The 19,832-nt window shown below is 52.3% G+C and overlaps 1 protein-coding gene and 1 long non-coding RNA gene across 4 annotated transcripts in view; one reads left to right on the forward strand and one right to left on the reverse strand.

Annotated features, from left to right (window-relative positions):
• The window catches only part of iqsec3a (IQ motif and Sec7 domain ArfGEF 3a), a 738,133-nt gene that overhangs the window by 104,503 nt on the left and 613,798 nt on the right, over positions 1-19,832 (reverse strand). For all 3 annotated transcript variants that reach the window (XM_072485388.1, XM_072485387.1, XM_072485389.1), the window contains exons 9-10: positions 18,783-18,908; positions 7,521-7,620 (exon numbers count right to left, since the gene is read on the reverse strand). In XM_072485388.1, the coding sequence (XP_072341489.1) occupies positions 7,521-7,620; positions 18,783-18,908 (226 nt within the window). The remainder of the gene's footprint in view (positions 1-7,520; positions 7,621-18,782; positions 18,909-19,832) is intronic.
• LOC140396594 (uncharacterized) overlaps positions 1-19,832 on the forward strand; it is a 34,706-nt gene that overhangs the window by 4,832 nt on the left and 10,042 nt on the right. The window lies entirely within an intron of this gene.

A 19,832-nucleotide genomic window follows, 5' to 3' on the forward strand; every position in this document is an offset into this window, starting at 1 on the left:
GTATGCCTCTATTAAGTCTCCTCTTAACCTTCTTCTCTCCAAAGAAAACAACCTCAAGTCCATCAGCCTTTCCTCATAAGATTTTCCCTCCATACCAGGCAACATCCTGGTAAATCTCCTCTGCACCCGCTCCAAAGCCTCCACGTCCTTCCTATAATGCGGTGACCAGAACTGTACGCAATGCTCCATATATGCAATGTAACTCATTGCTGCACCGCGGCCCCAGATTCCTTTGCACTGGTTTTGGGGCTGGTTTAGCACACTGGGCTAAATCGCTGGCTTTTAAAGCAGACCAAGGCAGGCCAGCAGCACGGTTCAATTCCCGTACCAGCCTCCCCAAACAGGCGCCGGAATGTGGTGACTAGGGGCTTTTCACAGTAACTTCATTGAAGCCTACTTGTGACAATAAGCGATTTTCATTTTCATTTTTCATTTCACTGCTGAATGTTACAACAGAAAAATGAGACTCAGGCCAGGATTTTCCCAAAAGTTTGGAGAGGCAGCTGGAAAATCCAGGCTATGGGCGGGACCAAGAAATCCTGCCTGTAATGTCTGAACAACCCAAAATATCAACCTGTCAAAAGTGTCCCCGAACTTTTAAATTCTTAAGACAATGAGCGGCATGCTCCGTTCTCATCCACGGTGGGTCCCGTTGCGAGCAAGAATGGAATTTTTTTTTTTAATTTAGAGTATCCAATTCATTTTTTTTCCAATTAAGGGGCAATTTAGCGTGGCCAATCCACCTACCCTGCACATCTTTGGGTTGTGGGGGCGAAACCCACGCAAACACGGGGAGAATGTGCAAACTCCACACGGACAGTGACCCAGAGCCGGGATCGAATCTGGGACCTCGGCGCCGTGAGGCAGCAGTGCTAACCCACTGCGCCACTGTGCTGCCCTAGAATGGAATATTTGACGTTCCAAACAAAACTGCATTCACACTCAGCAGCACAGGAAAATCCCAGCAACGAACAAGGATGGACGTTCTCACATTTTCCTGTATCATATTCATTTTAATAGTGTGGCTAGACGTCCAGTGCTCCCCAGCGCACCCTACATCGGCAGCTTGCTTTTCCTACCTGGAAGCAGAGCTGGCTGTGCCATAAATATAGCCAGGGGCTCGGAGCATGGCCTTTCCTACCTGGAAGTGGAGCAGAGGGAGTCGGGATCGGGAGTTGGGAGTCGGGACCAGGGACCAGGAGTCAGGATCTTGCTGTGATCTCTCGTTCCTCGGGCTTGTATGCTGTTCCAATGAAATATAAGCTTGAAGAACAACATTCTATCTTTCAGTTATGAACTTTGCAGTGTTCGAGACTCAACATTAATCATGTCATGTTCCCCATTTTGTTATTGGACAGTAGCTATTGCTTTCTCTTTTAATTTCTGTTATTTTGCTATTTCAATTTTTGTACATGGACAATTAATGTGCCTATGCCTTTAGGATGGACATCACCTTTAATTCGAGTAGCTGGTAAACTGAGAATTGACCTATGACCTCAGGCAAGGCAGGTTGCATGGAGCTGTTTACGTTTCAAACCAGCAGATTCCAGTGTGATCAGTGCTAGCACACCTTGATGGATTTGATTGTCAACCAATGGACTGTTTTGAATTGACTGTCTTATCGAAGCCCCTGCCGATTAATTGGGGTTTTCTTTGGAGAGTTCCTTCCTCTGTGTGACTGTGTTTTCTTTTGGACTTCTGTTTTTGATGTCTGAAGCTGGAGGGTCACAGCTCTGAATTCTGTCTCATTGAATGGATTCTTTCTTAACACCCAAAATAAAGACCTCTCTCTCTGCACAGCCAGATTGAATTGCAAGGAAATCCAGTCCAGCCAACAGTGGAAGAGAGGGTCAGTTGTTTAAAGAAAACCTTTTAAAATCTTGTGTTCTTATCTCAGTGAGGCTGTTGAAATTCTGGTTGAGTTGGAAACAAGTAAGAATTAAACAGGCCTGAGGCTGTTCCTTTGAGTGAAGGCCCAGGTTGGCAAAAGTTAAATATCTCGCCAGAGGAAAACTTATTGTCTGGGAGTACTGGCTGAATGTACCCGCCAGAGGATGTCCATTAGAAGTCCACTGCTAGCTACAATCACTCCGCATCCTGGGAGCCTGCTGCAAGGACTCCAAATCAGAAGCAAGGACACTCAAATTCTTTTCATTTTAATTCCTATTATTTTACCCCTCCCCCTCCCTCTGATTATGTTTGTCTTGTGTGTTCCGGTAGAGGGTGGGACGGAAGTAGATTAGCTGACCGTTATTCTGTTATAGGTATTGTATATTTCAACTTATTGTGTTCAATTTACCAACCTGGTGGCTATAACTTACTGAGCAGTCAAGGGCCCAAAGATTCTGCAAATTCTATAAGAATTGGTGGTTAATTCACTGGTGTTGGGACTGTGTGGTCTATAGGGCTGGAATCGACCTCACACTAACCCAGGCTGTGGTAACACTATATGTGATGATTCTGCCTGCTCCAAACTTATCTTTTGTTTATTTATTTGTCTCAGTGACCATTTCAGTTAGCACCACACCATCACACCCTTGCCATTTAATCTCTCCGACCTTCCACCCAATGACAGACCTTCCCTTGACTATTGCTGAAAAGAGAGACGTTGCTGAATCTTTTAACCTTGCATTCATTAGGACAAATGCAAGAATGGCAAATTTCAAATAGTTACAACAGTTTATACTCCGGGGGAAAAGAGTGCTGATTGGTTGGCAAGTTGAATTTGAATGACCAATGTGTTGCCATGGAGAAACTATCGGTTCCCCAAGCTCTCAGCTGCTTCAAAAAAGGCAAAAAGCTTGAACATATTTCATTATTTGCTGAGAATGGATCCTTCGCTGTTCACAGGATCCAAATCCTGGAGCTCCCTTCACAGCAACACATGGACAGCAGAAATTCAAGGAGGGAACACACCACCAGCTTCTCAAGGGCAATTCAGAGACAGACAATGAATACTGGCCTTTCCATGACACCCACCATGTTCTATAAAGTATGGAATGGACTGGTGGGAATTGACAGGAGCAATAACCTCGAACCCTCCAGCAATGTAGAAACATAAAGTAACCATCCACACACACTCCAAAGACACAATCATGCACAATCCTCCAATGTAATAAACTGCCAAAGGAAATAGTCACAGCCCCATCACTTGAAATCTTCAAGACTCAATTTAGATTATTTCCATTATCAGAACCACCATTTCAGGAAGTCATGCCTCGATTAGCTGCTGCTCACCATATAAATGTTGGCAGAATATGGATGTTAGTCTGAATGTGACACAGCCAAGGCAGACATCGTTTACAAAGAACAAAGAAAAGTACAGCACAGGAACAGGCCCTTCGGCCCTCCAAGCCTGTGCCGATCAACTCAGAAAAAAACCTTCTGTCCTTACTCGGTCCGTATCCCTCTATTTCCTCCCTATTCATGGACCCATCCAGATGCCTCGTAAATGTTGCTAATGTGCCTGCTTCCACCACATCCTCTGGCAGCGCATTCCAGGCACCCTCCACTCTCTGTGTGAAAACCTTACCCCGCACATCTCCCTTAACCTTTCTTCCTCTCACCTTGAACCTGTGCCCCCTTGTAATTGACACTAGCACCCTTGGAAAAAGCCTCTGACTATCCACCCTGTCTATGCCTCTCATTATTTTGTAGACCTCAATCAGGTCTGCCCTCAGCCTCCGTCTTTCCAGTGAAAACAATCCTAGTTTATTCAACCTCTCCTCATAGCCAACACTCTTGAGACCAGGCAACATCCTTGTGAACCTTCTTTGCACTCTCTCCAAAGCTTCCACGTCCCTCTGATAATGTGGTGACCAGAACTGCACGCAATACTCCAAATGCTACCTAACCGAGGTTTATGTAGCTGCAACAGGGGGCGTCATTCTCCGACCCCCCGCCGGGTCGGAGAATGGCCGTTGGCCACCGTGAATCCCGCCCCCGCCCCCGCCGAAGTCTCCGGTACCGGAGATTGGGCGGGGGCGGGAATCGGGCCACGCCGGTTGGCGGGATCTCCCGCTGGATTCTCCGGCCCGGATGGGCCGAAGTCCCGCCCAGAAATTGCCTGTCCCGCCGACGTAAATCAAACCTGGTATTTACCGGCAGGACCAGGTGGCGTGGGCGGGCTCCGGGGTCCTGGGGGGGGCGCGGGGCGATCTGACCCCGGGGGTGCCCCCACGGTGGCCTGGCCCGCGATCGGGGCCCACCGATCCTCGGGCGGGCCTGTGCCGTGGGGGCACTCTTTCCCTTCCGCCTCCGCCACGACCTCCACCATGGCGGAGGCGGAAGAGACTCTCCCCACTGCGCATGCGCGGGAAACTTTCAACGGCCGCTGACGCTCCCGCGCATGCGCCGCATTTCCGCGCCAGCTGGCGGGGCAACAAACGCCATTTCCGCCAGCTGGCGGGGCGGAAGTCCCTCCGGCGTCGGCCTAGCCCCTCAATGTTGGGGCTAGGCCCCCAAAGATGCAGAGCATTCCGCACCTTTGGGCCGGCGCGATGCCCGTCTGATTGGCGCCAGTCGGCGGACATCGTGCCGTTGGGGGAGAATTTCGCCCATGATTTCCCAACTCCTGCACTCAATGCCCCGGCTGATGAAGGCAAGCATGCCATATGCCGTCTTAATCACCTTGGTCACCTGTGTTGCCACTTTAGGGAACTGTGGATCTGCACACCCAGATCCCTCTGTATGTTAATGTTCCCAAAGGTTTTGCCATTTAAGTATAATTTGTACCTCGTTTTGATCCTCTAAAACGCATCACCTCGCATTTGTCCCGATTAAACTCCATCTACGATTTGTGCCCAAGTCTCCAATCTATCCACATCCTGTTGTATCCTCTGACAATCCTCGGCACTATTAGCAACTCCGCCAATCTTCATGCTATCCGCAAACTTACTAATCAGACCCCCACATTTTCCTCCAGATCATTTATATACATTACAAACAACAGAGGTCCCAGCACTGATCCATGTGGAACACTACTAGCTAGGATCTCCATTCAGAAAAACACCATTCCACTGTGACAATATTCACAATATGTATTAATGATTTGGACGAGGGATCAAAATATAACATCTCAAAGTTTTTAGACAGGGTAGATGTAGGGAAGATGTTACCAATCATGGGTGTGTCCAGAACCAGGGGCAAAATTCTCCGGTATCGGCACGATGTCCGTCGACTGGCGCCCAAAACGGCGCAGATAAGTCGGGCATCGACTTATCTTGGGGGCATCTTGGGGGACCGAGCCCCAACCTTAAGGGGCTAGGCCCGCGCCGGACTAATTTCCGCCCCGCCAGCTGGCGGAAAAGGCCTTTGGTGCCCCGCCAGCTGGCGCGGAAATGACATCTCCGGGCGGCGCGTGCGCGGGAGCGTTAGCGGCCGCTGACGGCATTCCCGCACATGCGCAGTGGAGGGAGTCTCCTCCGCCTCCGCCATGGTGGTGACCGTGGCGAAGGCGGAAGGAAAAGAGTGCCCCCACGGCACAGGCCCGCCCGCGGATCGGTGGGCCCCGATCGCAGGCCAGGCCACCGTGGGGGCACCCCCCAGGGCCAGATCGCCCCGCGCCCCCCCCAGGACCCCGGAGCCCACCCGCGCCGCCTTGTCCCGCTGGTAAGGTAGGTGGTTTAATCTACGCCGGCGGGACAGGCATTTTAGCAGCGGGACTTCGGCCCATCTGGGCCGGAGAATCGCGGGGGGGTGCCCGCCAACCGGCGCGGCGCGATTCCCGCCCCCGCCGAATATCCGGTGCTGGAGAATTCGGCAACCGGCGGGGGCGGGATTCACACCAGCCCCCGGCGATTCTCCGACCCGGCGGGGGGTCGGAGAATCTCGCCCCAACGGTCACAGTCTGAGGATTCAGGGTAAACCATTTCGGACAGAGATAAGGAGACATTTCTTCACACAGAGTGGTGAGTCTGTGGAATTCATCACCACAGAAAGTAGTTGAGGCTAAAACGTTGAATATATTCAAGAGGCGGCTGGATCTGGTACTTGAGACGAATGGGATCAAAGGCTATGGGGTGAAAGCAGGATTAGTCTACTGCTACAAAGTACTTATTAAGGATTTCACCCACTTACTGTGGTTCCACGAATAACGGGCGGGATTCTCCACTCCCACGCCGAAGTGGCCGCGCCGTCGTGAACGCCGTCGAGGTTCACGACGGCACGAAACGGCCCCGATCTCGACCGATTCAGGCCCTGACAATGGTCCAGTATCGGGGCCGCGTCATCTACACGCGCCAGGCCTTGTCACCCGCGTAAAAGCGGCGCCGCATAGATGACGTGGCCGGCGCCGCATAACGGGCGTCATCCGCGCATGCGTGGTTGCCGCCTTCTCTAAGTCCGCCCCGCAAGAAGATGGGGGACGGATCTTGCGGGGCCGGGGAAGGAAGGAGGTCCTCCTTCACAGAGGACGGCCCGACGATCGGTGGGCACCGATCGCGGGCCACCCCACATTTGAGGTACCCCCCGGTGCTGGATCCCCCCTCGCCCCCCCCCCCACAGGCCGCCCCCCCAGCGTTCACGCACCGCCCACGACGGCAGCGACCAGGTGTGGACGGCGCCGGGGGGAACCTGCCGTTTTGGCCTGGCCGCTCGGCCCATCCGGGCCTCAGAATAGCGGGGGTGCCGGAGAATCGCCATTTTGGGTGTCTCCGGCGATTCTCCGGCCTGCGGCCCACGGAACTCGACCGGGCCGTTCCCGCCGCTTGGGAGAATCGCGGGAGGGCGTCGGACCGGCGTCCCGGGAAATATTGGCGGCCCAGGCGATTCTCCCAACCGGCGCGGGAGTGGAGAATCACGCCCACACTCTCTCCATTGTCCTTGAGTGGGCCTACTCTTTCACTTGCTATCCTCTTAGACCATAAGACATAGGAGTGGAAGTAAGGCCATTCGGCCCATCGAGTCCCAAGTCAATATGGGGAAGTTAAAATCGCCTATCACAACTACCCTGCTTTTTTCACAGCTTTTCAGTAATTGACTACACAACTGCCCCTCTGACTCCTGCAGGCCATTGGCAGGTCTATAGTACACTCCCACCTTGCTCGAACAAATAAAAGAAAAAGATTGGCCAACGACCATACTTTTCTCCCGAAATGTTTTATTAGATTCCTGGAAAACATCTTGGACCATTTTATTACATTAAAGGCTCTATGTAAATACAAATTGATGCACTTTTCATTTACATCCAGGAGGAATAAATAATGGTCACTGACCAAAATCACCTGTTTAATGTTGTGAGTGAAAGTCAAATTTATCTTCCAGAACTTTAAACTTGAGGGAAGGATAAACATGAGCATCTGTTATTATGGGCTGGATCTTCCGCCCCGCCCACCGCATGATCGCCAAGGGCGGGCGCGGACAATGGAAAAGTCCATTGACCTCGGGCTGGATTCGCCAGGCGCACCCACCCAGTGACCGAGAATCCTGTCCTACATCTTAATCCATTGATTGTGTCGCCAGAGACAGGGAAGCAATCTCTGCTTTCACACATCAAATGAGAAAAATTCAGAAACACTTACACTCAGTCTCAAACAGATGGATCTGCATTCCCAGAAGGCCAACAGACTTGTAAAATGTGTACGTAGCAGAGCTTTTCTTTTTTGCACATAGTTTAAGTACCTGCAAGTAATAGAGCAAAGCACTTTAAATTGAGTCATGTCTAAGGAGACATTCCAAAGGGTCTAACATTCATCCCACATATTGTAATGAGTGAGTTCCATTGGATGATTTAAGATGGTTAACTCCAGGCCTCCCAACAGCCAGCGGGAGATAGAGGAGCAGATAGGTAGACAGATTTTGGAAAAGAGTAAAAGCAACAGGGTTGTGGTGATGGGAGACTTCAACTTCCCCAATATTGACTGGGACTCACTTAGTGCCAGGGGCTTAGACGGGGCAGAGTTTGTAAGGAGCATCCAGGAGGGCTTCTTAAAACAATATGTAGACAGTCCAACTAGGGAAGGGGCTGTACTGGACCTGGTATTGGGGAATGAGCCCGGCCAGGTGGTGGAAGTTTCAGTAGGGGAGCATTTCGGGAACAGTGACCACAATTCAGTAAGTTTTAAAGTGCTGGTGGACAAGGATAAGAGTGGTCCTCGGGTGAATGTGCTAAATTGGGGGAAGGCTAATTATAACAATATTAGGCGGGAACTGAAGAAACTAGATTGGGGGCGGATGTTTGAGGGCAAATCAACATCTGACATGTGGGAGGCTTTCAAGTGTCAGTTGAAAGGAATTCAGGACTGGCATGTTCCTGTGAGGAAGAAGGATAAATACGGCAATTTTCGGGAACCTTGGATAACGAGAGATATTGTAGGCCTCGTCAAAAAGAAAAAGGAGGCATTTGTCAGGGCTAAAAGGCTGTGAACAGACGAAGCTTGTGTGGAACATAAGGAAAGTAGGAAGGAACTTAAGCAAGGAGTCAGGAGGGCTAGAAGGGGTCACGAAAAGTCATTGGCAAATAGGGTTAAGGAAAATCCCAAGGCTTTTTACACGTACATAAAAAGCAAGAGGGTAGCCAGGGAAAGGGTTGGCCCACTGAAGGATAGGCAAGGGAATCTATGTGTGGAGCCAGAGGAAATGGGAGAGGTACTAAATGAATACTTTGCATCAGTATTCACCAAAGAGAAGGAATTGGTAGATGTTCAGTCCGGAGAAGGGTGTGTAGATAGCCTGGGTCACATTGAGATCCAAAAAGACGAGGGGTGAAATTCTCCGGAAACGGCGCAATGTCCGCCGACTGGCGCCCAAAACGGCGCAAATCAGACGAGCATCGCGCCGCACCAAAGGTGCGGAATGCTCCGCATCGTTGGGGGCCGAGCCCCAACAATGAGGGGCTAGGCCGGCGCCGGACAAATTTCCGCCCCGCCAGCTGGCGGAAAAGGTCTTTGGTGCCCCGCCAGCTGGCGCGGAAATGACATCTCCGGGCGGCGCATGCGCGGGAGCGTCAGCGGCCGCTGACAGCATTCCCGCGCATACTCAGTGGAGGGAGTCTCTTCTGCCTCCGCCATGGTGGAGACCGTGGCGGAGGCGGAAGGGAAAGAGTGCCCCCACGGCACAGGCCCGCCCGCGGATCGGTGGGCCCCGATCGCGGGCCAGGCCACCGTGGGGGCACCTCCGGGGCCAGATCGCCCCGCGCCCCCCTCCAGGACCCCGGAGACCGCCAGCGCCGCCTTGTCTCGCCGGTAAGGTAGGTGATTTAATTTACGCCGGCGGGACAAGCATTTTAGCGGCGGGGCTTCGGCCCATCCGGGGCGGAGAATCGAGCGGGGGGGCCCGCCAACTGGCGCGGCGCGATTCCCGCCCCCGCCGAATCTCCGGTGTCGGTGACTTCGGCAACCGGCGGGGGTGGGATTCACACCAGCCCCCGGCGATTCTCCGACCCGGTGGGGGGTCGGAGAATTTCGCCCGAGGTGTTGGGCGTCTTAAAAAATATTAAGGTAGTTAAGTCCCCAGGGCCTGATGGGATCTACCACAGAATACTGAAGGTGGCTGGAGAGGAAATTGCTGAGGCCTTGACAGAAATCTTTGGATCCTCACTGTCTTCAGGGGATGTCCCGGAGGACTGGAGAATAGCCAATGTTGTTCCTCTGTTTAAGAAGGGTAGCAAGGATAATCCAGGGAACTACAGGCCGGTGAGCCTTACTTCAGTGTTAGGGAAATTACTGGAGAGAATTCTTCGAGACAGGATCTACTCCCATTTGGAAGAAAATAGACGTATTAGTGAGAGGCAGCACGGTTTTGTAAAGGGGAGGTCGTGTCTCACTAACTTGATAGAGTTTTTCGAGGAGGCCACAAAGATGATTGATGCAGGTAGGACAGTGGATGTTGTCTATATGGACTTCAGTAAGGCCTTTGACAAGGTCCCTCATGGTAGACTAGTACAAAAGGTGAAGTCACACGGGATCAGGGGTGAGCTGGCAAGGTGGATACAGAACTGGCTAGGTCATAGAAGGCAGAGAGTAGCAATGGAAGGATACTTTTCTAATTGGAGGGCTGTGACCAGTGGTGTTCCGCAGGGATCAGTGCTGGGACCTTTGCTGTTTGTAGTATATATAAATGATTTGGAGGAAAATGTAACTGGTCTGATTAGTAAGTTTGCAGACGACACAAAGGTTGGTGGAATTGCGGATAGCGATGAGGACTGCCAGACGATACAGCAGGATTTAGATTGTTTGGAGACTTGGGCGGAGAGATGGCAGATGGAGTTTAATCCGTACAAATGTGAGGTAATGCATTTTGGAAGGTCTAATGCAGGTAGGGAATATACAGTGAATGGTAGAACCCTCAAGAGTATTGAAAGCCAGAGAGATCTAGGTGCACAGGTCACTGAAAGGGGCAACACAGGTGGAGAAGGTAGTCAAGAAGCCATACGGCATGCTTGCCTTCATTGGCCGGGGCACTGAGTATAAGAATTGGCAAGTCATGTCGCAGCTGTCTAGAACCTTAGTGAGGCCACACTTGGAGTATAGTGTTCAATTCTGGTCACCACACTACCAGAAGGATGTGGAGGCTTTAGAGAGGGTGCAGAAGAGATTTACCAGAATGTTGCCTGGTATGGAGGGCATTAGCTATGAGGAGCGGTTGAATAAACTCGGTTTGTTCTCACTGGAACGACGGAGGTTGAGGGGCGACCTGATAGAGGTCTACAAAATTATGAGGGGCATAGACAGAGTGGATAGTCAGAGGCTTTTTCCCAGAGTAGAGGGGTCAATTACTAGGGGGCATAGGTTTAAGGTGAGAAGGGCAAGGTTTAGAGTAGATGTACGAGGCAAGTTTTTTACACCGAGGGTAGTGGGTGCCTGGAACTCGCTACCGGAGGAGGTGGTGGAAGCAGGGACGATAGTGACATTTAAGGGGCATCTTGACAAATACATGAATAGGATGGGAATAGAAGGATACGGACCCAGGAAGTGTAGAAGATTGTAGTTTAGTCGGGCAGCATGGTCGGCACGGGCTTGGAGGGCCGGAGGGCCTGTTCCTGTGCTGTACATTTCTTTGTTCTAGGTGGTGGCGTAGTTATTTTTCTTTATTCAGTCATGGGGCGTGGGCGTCACCGGCTGTGCCAGCATTTATTGCCCAACCCTAATTGCCCTTGAGGGACAGTTAAGAGTCACCCACATTGGTGTGGGTCTGGAGTCACATGTAGGCCAGACCGGGTAAGGACGGCAGATTTCCTTCCCTAAAGGACATTAGTGACCCAGGTGGGTTTTTACGACAATGTACATTGGTTTAATGATCAGCACTTTTAAATTCCAGATTTTTATTTCATTCAAATTTCACGATCTGCAGTGGTGGGATTTGAACCTAGATCCCCAGAGCATTACTCTGGGTCTCTGGTTTACTAGTCCAGTGACAATACCACTACGCCATTGCCTCACTGGATTTCCAGAGGATGAGCCTCACACCCAAACTGCGATAGGATCCAGTACCCGGTCTTTTAAAGCAGATTGGTTAGTATGGATCAGCAAATACTTTATTTGCACTTCCTACTGAAGAGCTTCTCCATGTTGGACAACATTTCCAGTATATGTTGGGTCATTGTGCATACACAGGGCGCAATCTATCAGCTGTTCAAGCCGGGGGGATATCCAGTCCCACGCTGGCGCACAAACTTCCCGGGGGTGAGGGGTGCTGTCACCGAGAAATCCCGTTGCCAATGGTGGGGTGGGTAACTCCCGCTGGCGGGCTGCCTCGGCCACTGGCGGTGAGCTGCTCGGTGAAACCTGCCCATTGTGACAATGTAGTCAAACAATGGATCAAACTGTCAGCTGTATACAACTGCAGTTTGGTGTTGAGTTGTGGAGCCTGGACCAACATCTCACACAACTTCAGTGGATGCTCTAACCTTGCCATTCCCGATCTGCATTCAAAGCCTTTGATTGTACCTCAGTTCAGATCTGGACATGGCTTCTTGACACGGGTCGTGAGCCACGTGTGCAGGAAACGGCCCGGTTCCCAGGCAGAGGTCATCTCTGACACAAGTGAGAGGACATATTAAGGACTGGAGCAAGATGAAATGATCATGCGATCCCAGGCACAGACGGAATGATGCAGGATGTTTTGCACATCATCAATCACCAGTTGCATATTCAGTGAGCGGGAACCTTTCTTGTTCATATATTTTTTGAGGTCTTGTGTTGGAGGCTGCATGGTGCTCAGCACAACTTTCAGCTCTTTGATTCAGGAATGTTCAGCTGATTGACCAATTAGCTTCAGCCTGAAATAGACATAAGGAATCAAAAGAAACCTCAGATCTAGTTTCTAAGTTTTGGGTGCTTAATGATGACTTCTAGATCGAAACTCACAAAGTACAGCCATTCGGCTACTGCAGAAAATACAGAGGCATGGGATTCAGGGTGATTTAGCAGTTTGGATTAGAAATTGGCTAGCTGGAAGAAGACAAAGGGTGGTGGTTGATGGGAATTGTTCAGACTGGAGTCCAGTTACTAGTGGTGTACCACAAGGATCTTTTTTGGGGCCACTGCTCTTTGTCATTTTTATAAATGACCTGGAGGAGGGCGTAGAAGGATGGGTGAGTAAATTTGCAGATGACACTAAAGTCGGTGGAGTTGTGGACAGTGCGGAAGGATGTTACAAGTTACAGAGGGACATAGATAAGCTGCAGAGCTGGGCTGAGAGGTGGCAAATGGAGTTTAATGCAGAAAAGTGTGAGGTGATTCATTTTGGAAGGAATAACAGGAAGACAGAGTACTGGGCTAATGGTAAGATTCTTGGCCGTGTGGATGAGCAGAGAGATCTCGGTGTCCATGTACATAGATCCCTGAAAGTTGCCACCCAGGTTGAGAGGGTTGTTAAGAAGGCGTACGGTGTGTTAGCTTTTATTGGTAGAGGGATTGAGTTTCGGTGCTGTGAGGACATGTTGCAGCTGTACAAAACTCTGGTGCGGCCGCATTCGGAGCATTGCGTGCAATTCTGGTCGCCGCATTATAGGAAGGATGTGGAAGCATTGGAATGGGTGCAGAGGAGATTTACCACAATGTTGCCTGGTATGGAGGGAAGATCTTATGAGGAAAGGCTGAGGGACTTGAGGCTGTTTTCGTTAGAGAGAAGAAGGTTAAGAGGTGACTTAATTGAGGCATACAAGATGATCAGAGGATTGGATAGGGTGGACAGTGAGAGCCTTTTTCCTCGGATGGTGATGTCTAGCACGAGGGGACATAGCTTTAAATTGAGGGGAGATAGATATAAGACAGATGTCAGAGGTAGGTTCTTTACTCAGAGAGTAGTAAGGGCGTGGAATGCCCTGCCTGCAACAGTAGTGGACTCGCCAACACTAAGGGCATTCAAATGGTCATTGGATAGACATATGGACGATAAGGGAATAGTGTAGATGGGCTTTAGAGTGGTTTCACAGGTCGGCGCAACATCGAGGGCCGAAGGGCCTGTACTGCGCTGTAATGTTCTCTGTGCTATGTGATATGTTGGGTGTTCTGGATCACAAACACGTCACCAACCAGGTGATGCACTCAGCACATGGTGAATGTCTGTGTTGCAGGCTGTGAGCTCTGTGATCCGAGCTGGCTGCTACTTGAATGAGCAGGAACTCTCCTGTCCCCTGTCTTTATAGCGCGTGTGCTCTCACTGGTGATTGGCTGCGGTGTTGTGTATGCTGATTGGTCCCACTGCATGTCCATCAGTGTGTGTGTGTGTCTGCACCATGATATACTGGTGTATATTATGACATCCCCCCCTTTTATATAAAGAACATGTGCCTGCGTGACAATAAATATTGTGCAGCGACTGTACCTGACTATGTGTGTGCGTGTTATTTACATGACTATGTACATGAGGCTAATCTATTTACACGGGAAGGTGCCTGGTGCAGAGAAATAGGGTGTCACACCAACAACGAAATGAACATTATATACAAACTACTGGAACGATGAAACAGGATAACAGAACAGATCAAAGAGTCCAACATCGTAAAACTCATAAGTCAAGTCTCTGAGGTGGGCGACGAATTCTGGTTGACCGCCTCAAGGGTGGGTCAGGAGCCACCGGCTGAGGAACGGGCTGGGCCATGGTAGAGTGAGGAGGATGCAGAGTATTCGGAATCTCCACATAGTCCAGGTTGGGGACAACAGGAGGGTGTGGCACCGGTGGAGGATCACGTAGCGAGCGTGGAACGAGACGAAGGGCACGCCGATTGCGGCGGCGAACGGAACCATCTGGCAGACGAACCAGGAACGAGCGGGGAGTCACCTGCTGAAGAACCACAGCAGTTGCAGACCAGCCACCCTCCGGATGATGGATGTGGACGTTATCATCCAGCACCAGAGCAGGGAGATCAGTCGCCCGAGCGTCATGCGCCGCCTTGTGTTGTGCACGAGACTGTTGCATCCGCTGAAGGACCGGAACGTGGTCGAGGTCTGGGACGTGAATGGACGGCACCGTGGACCTGAGGGTGCGACCCATGAGCAGCTGGGCTGGCGACAGGCCCGTGGAGAGTGGGGTCGAACGATAGGCCAGCAAGGCGAGGTAGAAGTCGGATCCTGCATCGGCAGCCTTGCAGAGGAGCCGTTTGACGATATGGACGCCCTTTCCCGCTTTGCCATTGGATTGGGGGTGCAGGGGACTGGATGTCACATGCTCAAAGTTGTACCTGCTAGCAAATTTGGACCATTCCTGGCTCGTGAAGCAGGGGCCATTGTCCGACATCACAGTGAGTGGGATGCTGTGACGAGCAAAGGTCTCCTTGCAGGCACGGATAACCGCAGATGATGTGGTGTTGTGCAGGCGTACGACCTCCGGGTAGTTCGAAAAATAGTCTATAATCAGAACATAGTCCCTGCCGAGCGCATGGAACAGGTCAACGCCTACCTTAGACCAAGGGGACGTGACCAACTCATGGGGCTGTAGGGTCTCACGTGGTTGGGCCGGCTGGAACCGCTGACAGGTGGGGCAGTTGAGCACTGTGTTGGTGATGTCCTCATTGATGCCGGGCCAGTACACTGCCTCTCGGGCCCGTCGGCGGCACTTCTCCACGCCAAGATGGCCCTCGTGTAGCTGTTCCAAAACGAGCTGCCGCATGCTGTGCGGGACCACGATGCAGTCCAGCTTCAGGAGGACACCATCGACTACTGCCAGATCGTCCCTGATATTGTAAAACTGCGGGCATTAGCCCTTGTGCCACCCGTCTGTCAGGTGGCGCATGACACGCTGTAGTAGGGGGTCAGCCGCAGTCTCGCGGCGAATGTGGATAAAGCGTTCATCCGTGGCCGGCAGATTGGAGGCTGTGAAGGCCACATGGGCGTCAACCTGGCAGGCGAACCCCTCTGGGTCACACGGGGGGTTGACTGCCCTGGACAGAGCGTCGGCTATGATCAGGTCCTTGCCCGGGGTGTATAGGAGCTGGAAATCGTACCGCCGATTTAAGCAGAATGCGCTGGAGGCGAGGGGTCATATCATTCAGGTCTTTTTGTACAATGTTGACCAGCGGGCAATGGTCGGTCTCGACAGTGAATTGGGGGAGGCCGTACACGTAATCATGAAATTTGTCGACCCCAGTCAACAGGCCCAGGCACTCCTTTTCGATCTGCACGAGGCTCTGGTCGGTGGGGGTCATGGCACGTGAAGCATATGCAACGGGGGCCCATGATGAGGCCTCACCACGTTGCAGGAGCACCGCCCCAATGTCGGATTGGCTGGCATCCGTTGAAATTTTTGTTTCCTTCGTGGGATCAAAAAATGCCAATACCGGGGCCGTGGTAAGCTTGGTCTTAAGCTCCTCCCATTCGCGCTCGTGGGCGGGAAGCCATTGGAAGTCTGTCGTCTTCCTGACCAGGTTCCGGAAAGCTGTGGTATGGGAGGCGAAGTTGGGGATGAACTTCCCCAGGAAGTTCACCATGCCCAAAAATCGGAGGACCGCCTTCCTATTCGCTGGCTTCTGCATGGCCGTGGTGGCTGCCACCTTGTCCGCATCCGGCCGCACACCCAACCGGGAGATGTGGTCCCCTAGGAAATTGAGTTCCGTCTGGCCAAAGGAACATTTGGCTCTGTTGAGGCGAAGGCCTTGGTCCCGTATTCGTTTGAAAACGCGCTGGAGGCGACTGATATGCTCCTGCGGGGTGGTGGACCAAATGATGATGGCGTCAACATAGACGCGCACACCCTCAATGCCCTCCATCATTTGCTCCATGATCCGGTGGAATACTTCTGATGCCGATATAATCCCAAACGGCATCCTGTTGTAGCAGTATCTGCCAAACGGGGTATTAAAGGTACACAGCTTTCTGCTGGACCTGTCTAGTTGAATTTGCCAGAATCCTTTCGAGGCGTCAAGTTTGGTGAAGATGTTGGCCCGAGCCATCTCGCACGTGATCTCCTCGCGCTTGGGGATAGGGTAATGCTCCCTCATTATGTTGCGATTCAGATCCTTTGGGTCAATGCAGATCCGGAGCTCGCCGGAAGGCTTCTTTACACACACCATGGAACTGACCCAGTCGGTTAGTTCCGTCACTCTGGAGATCACGCCTTGGTCCTGGAGGTCCTGCAGCTGCTGCTTGAGGTGGTCCTTGAGGGGTGCTGGGACTCTGCGAGGTGCATGAACCACAGGCGTGGCGTCTTGTTTGAGCAGGATTTTGTAAGCATGCCCAGGCCTTCGAAAATGTCGCGGTGCTGGTCGATGATGGCATTGAGTTGCGCCCTGAAGTCCGCCTCCTGGAAGGCAGACGTGTCCTCTGGAAAGAGAGAGTGTACTCGTTGAACGAGGTTTAGGAGTTTGCACGCCTGTGCGCCTAGCAGGGAGTCCTTCGAGGAGCCCACGATCTCGAAGGGAAGGATGACTTTTCGTGAGTTGTGCGTCACTTCGAGTTGGCATGAACCGGTAGCAGGAATGACGTTGCCATTGTAGTTCACTAGCTGGCAGGTCGACGGAAGAATGGTTGGTTTAACCCCAAGGGTCTGAAAGGCTGACCACGCTAGGAGATTAGCGGAAGCACTAGTGTCCAGGCGGAATCGTATCTGGGATCGGTTGACCGTCAGGGTGGCACACCACTCGTCGTCTGGATCAATGCTGTGCACCGACAGCGGCTGGTGGTTTTGATTCGGGGACAGCCTGTTCTTTGTTATACCAGCGACTCGAAAAGGCTCCCTCGGGCCCTCGGTGTCACTGATCTGCGGGAAGTCGGAATCGGACTCGGCGAACGTGGGTTGAATTGCCCGAACGTTCCTGCGAGGTTGGCTGAAGCGATGCGAATTGGCAGGCTGAGCTGCTCGACAGCAGGCAGCATAGTGGCCCAGTCTGCCACATCGTAGGCATTGTCGCGATTTTGCTGGACATTGCCGCTTTAAATGGGCGGAGCCACAGTTGCCGCACGTCGTGACGTTAGTATGCTCGTTGCACCACTGCGCATGCGCGGTGCGGTCCTGCGTGGCATCACGTTCCTCCACGTCACCGTCCCCTCGTTTGGCGCGTACAAGCGCGGGAGGCCGCGAAAAAGCGCGCGAAATGGCCGCCCTCATCCAGGCTGCAGCCTTGGAGGTGTTCAATTGTTTGGACCCATTCCGCCTCGTGGGGACCTTGCCGCGCCGTTTCAGCCGCCTGTATGTGGGAGTACCGGCTGGTGGCATTTTCATGCAGGACACAGGTCTCGATGGCAGTCGCTAGGGTGAGTTGCTTTACTTTGAGGAGCTGCTGAGGTAGGGGGTCCGACAGAACACCAAATACGATCTGGTCGTGTACCATGGAGTCGGAGGTGGGCCCGTAGCCGCAGGACTGCGCAAGGATGCGGAGGTGTGTTAAAAAGGATTGGAAAGGCTCGTCCTTACCCTGCAAGCGCTGCTGGAACAGGAATCTTTCGAAGCTTTCATTGACCTCTATGCTGAAGTGGGTATCGAATTTGAGGAGAACCGTTTGTACTTTGTCTTGTCCTCGTCGTCTGCGAATGTGAGGGAGTTGAAGATGTGGATGGCGTGTTGCCCGGCCGTGGAGAGGAGCAGAGCAATCTTCCTGGTGTCCGAGGCGTTCTCTCTGTCCGTGGCTTCGAGGAAGAGCTGGAAGCGCTGTTTAAAAATCTTCCAATTGACCCCGAGATTGCCGGCGATGCGGAGCGGCGGCGGCGGGTTGATGTTCTCCGTACTGCAGGATGCCGGAATGCTGATTAGTTGCAGGTGGGTCTCGGAAGTGCTAGTATGCAACCAATCCTGGTATCATTATGTGTTGGGTGTTCTGGATCACAAACAGGTCACCAACACTGGAAGTGGTGCAACGCTATTTTATTATAAGGTTAACTATATTAACATACTTGAACTGTGGGTAAATGCAATACCAGCTTTAACTGTTGACCCTTGCCTAGTCCTAACCAGGTGATGCACTCAGCACATGGTGAATGTCTGTGTTGCAGGCTGTGAGCTCTGTGCTCCGAGCTGGCTGCTACTAGAATGAGCGGGAACTCTCCTGTCCCCTGTCTTTATAGTGCGTGTGCTCTCACTGGTGATTGGCTGCGGTGTTGTGTATGCTGATTGGTTCCACTGCATGTCCATCAGTGTGTGTGTGTGTCTGCACCATGATATACTGGGGAATATTATGACACTATGTTCTATTTGAACAAAGGACACATGCAGAAATTCAGCCAACACCTCATAGAGGAGGGAATATAAAGGTGTTGTTTCAGCAAACCCATCAGGTTTTAACCAATGTTTACAGCAACAATACACTGTCCAAATGTACTGAACAGCTGTAGTACGTGCATGGCTGCAATGTTTGTTTCTTCAGGGCTGGTGGTGTATTCATTGCTGTACATAATGAGAGAGATTCTTACCACGACAAGGTCATTGAACAGAAAGAGTTCTCGTTGATGAGCTGCCTGTTTCTGGACTTTGTTGACGTCCATGACTTCAAAGAGGCGACTGCAACAAACTAACCGCCGGTGGGGGACAGAAAGGGCCTGAGAAAACCACAAAACAACAAGTTAATTCTGGAGGCTGGGATGAGTGTTATCTCACATTATGTTCAACATTAGCAGCTGACTGCCTTGACAACTGCCAATCAGGAAAGGAGTTCCCCCAACATGCTGTGGATCCCATCAACATGACCAAATATACACTCTGAGCCCATGTGGTGGAACGGTATAACCACAGCAGTGGTTTAACCAGCAGCAGCCAAATGGGGCCATCACCACACTCACTGTCCTATCAAGAATTAATTTAGCTGTCTCGAGGGAAGGAAGGTCCAATGTGCCCCTCACTGTGAAAATTAGTTTGGGGAATAGACATTATCCAGCTGGGAGAGGGCAATGGAGCTGAAAATCACTTTGGACTGGCGCCTGGAGAATGAAATGTCCACATAAGAGACAGAGTAAAGCTCAAAGGGGGACCGGGATTCTCCCGCAACCGGCGGGGCGGGCTGTACCGGCGCCAAAGAGCGGCTTGAACCGCTCCGGCGTCGGGCCTCCCGGAAGGTGCAGAATCCTCCGCACTTCCGGGGGCTAGGCCGGCGCTGGAGTGGTTGGCACCGTGCCAACCAGCACCGAAGGGCCTCTGCCGGCCGGCGCGAGTTGGCACATGTGGGGGAGCGCCAGCCTGTTCTGGCGCATGCGCAGGGGGTTTCTTCTCCGCACCAGCCATGGCGGAGCTTTACAGAGGCCGGCGCGGAGGGAATGAGTGCCCCCATGGCACAGGCCCGCCCGCAGATCGGTGGACCCCGATCGCGGGCCAGACCACCGTGGGGGCCGTCCCCCCGGGGCCAGATCCCCCCGCACCCCCCCGAGGACTCCGCTGGCCGTCCTCATTGCCAGGTCCCGCCGGGATGGACCATGTCTACTTCACGCCGGCGGGACAGGCCAAAAACAGGCGGCCGCTCGGCCCATCGG

The sequence above is a fragment of the Scyliorhinus torazame genome, chromosome 19 (genome assembly GCF_047496885.1).
Source record: "Scyliorhinus torazame isolate Kashiwa2021f chromosome 19, sScyTor2.1, whole genome shotgun sequence".
NCBI classification, from domain to species: Eukaryota; Metazoa; Chordata; class Chondrichthyes; order Carcharhiniformes; family Scyliorhinidae; genus Scyliorhinus; species Scyliorhinus torazame.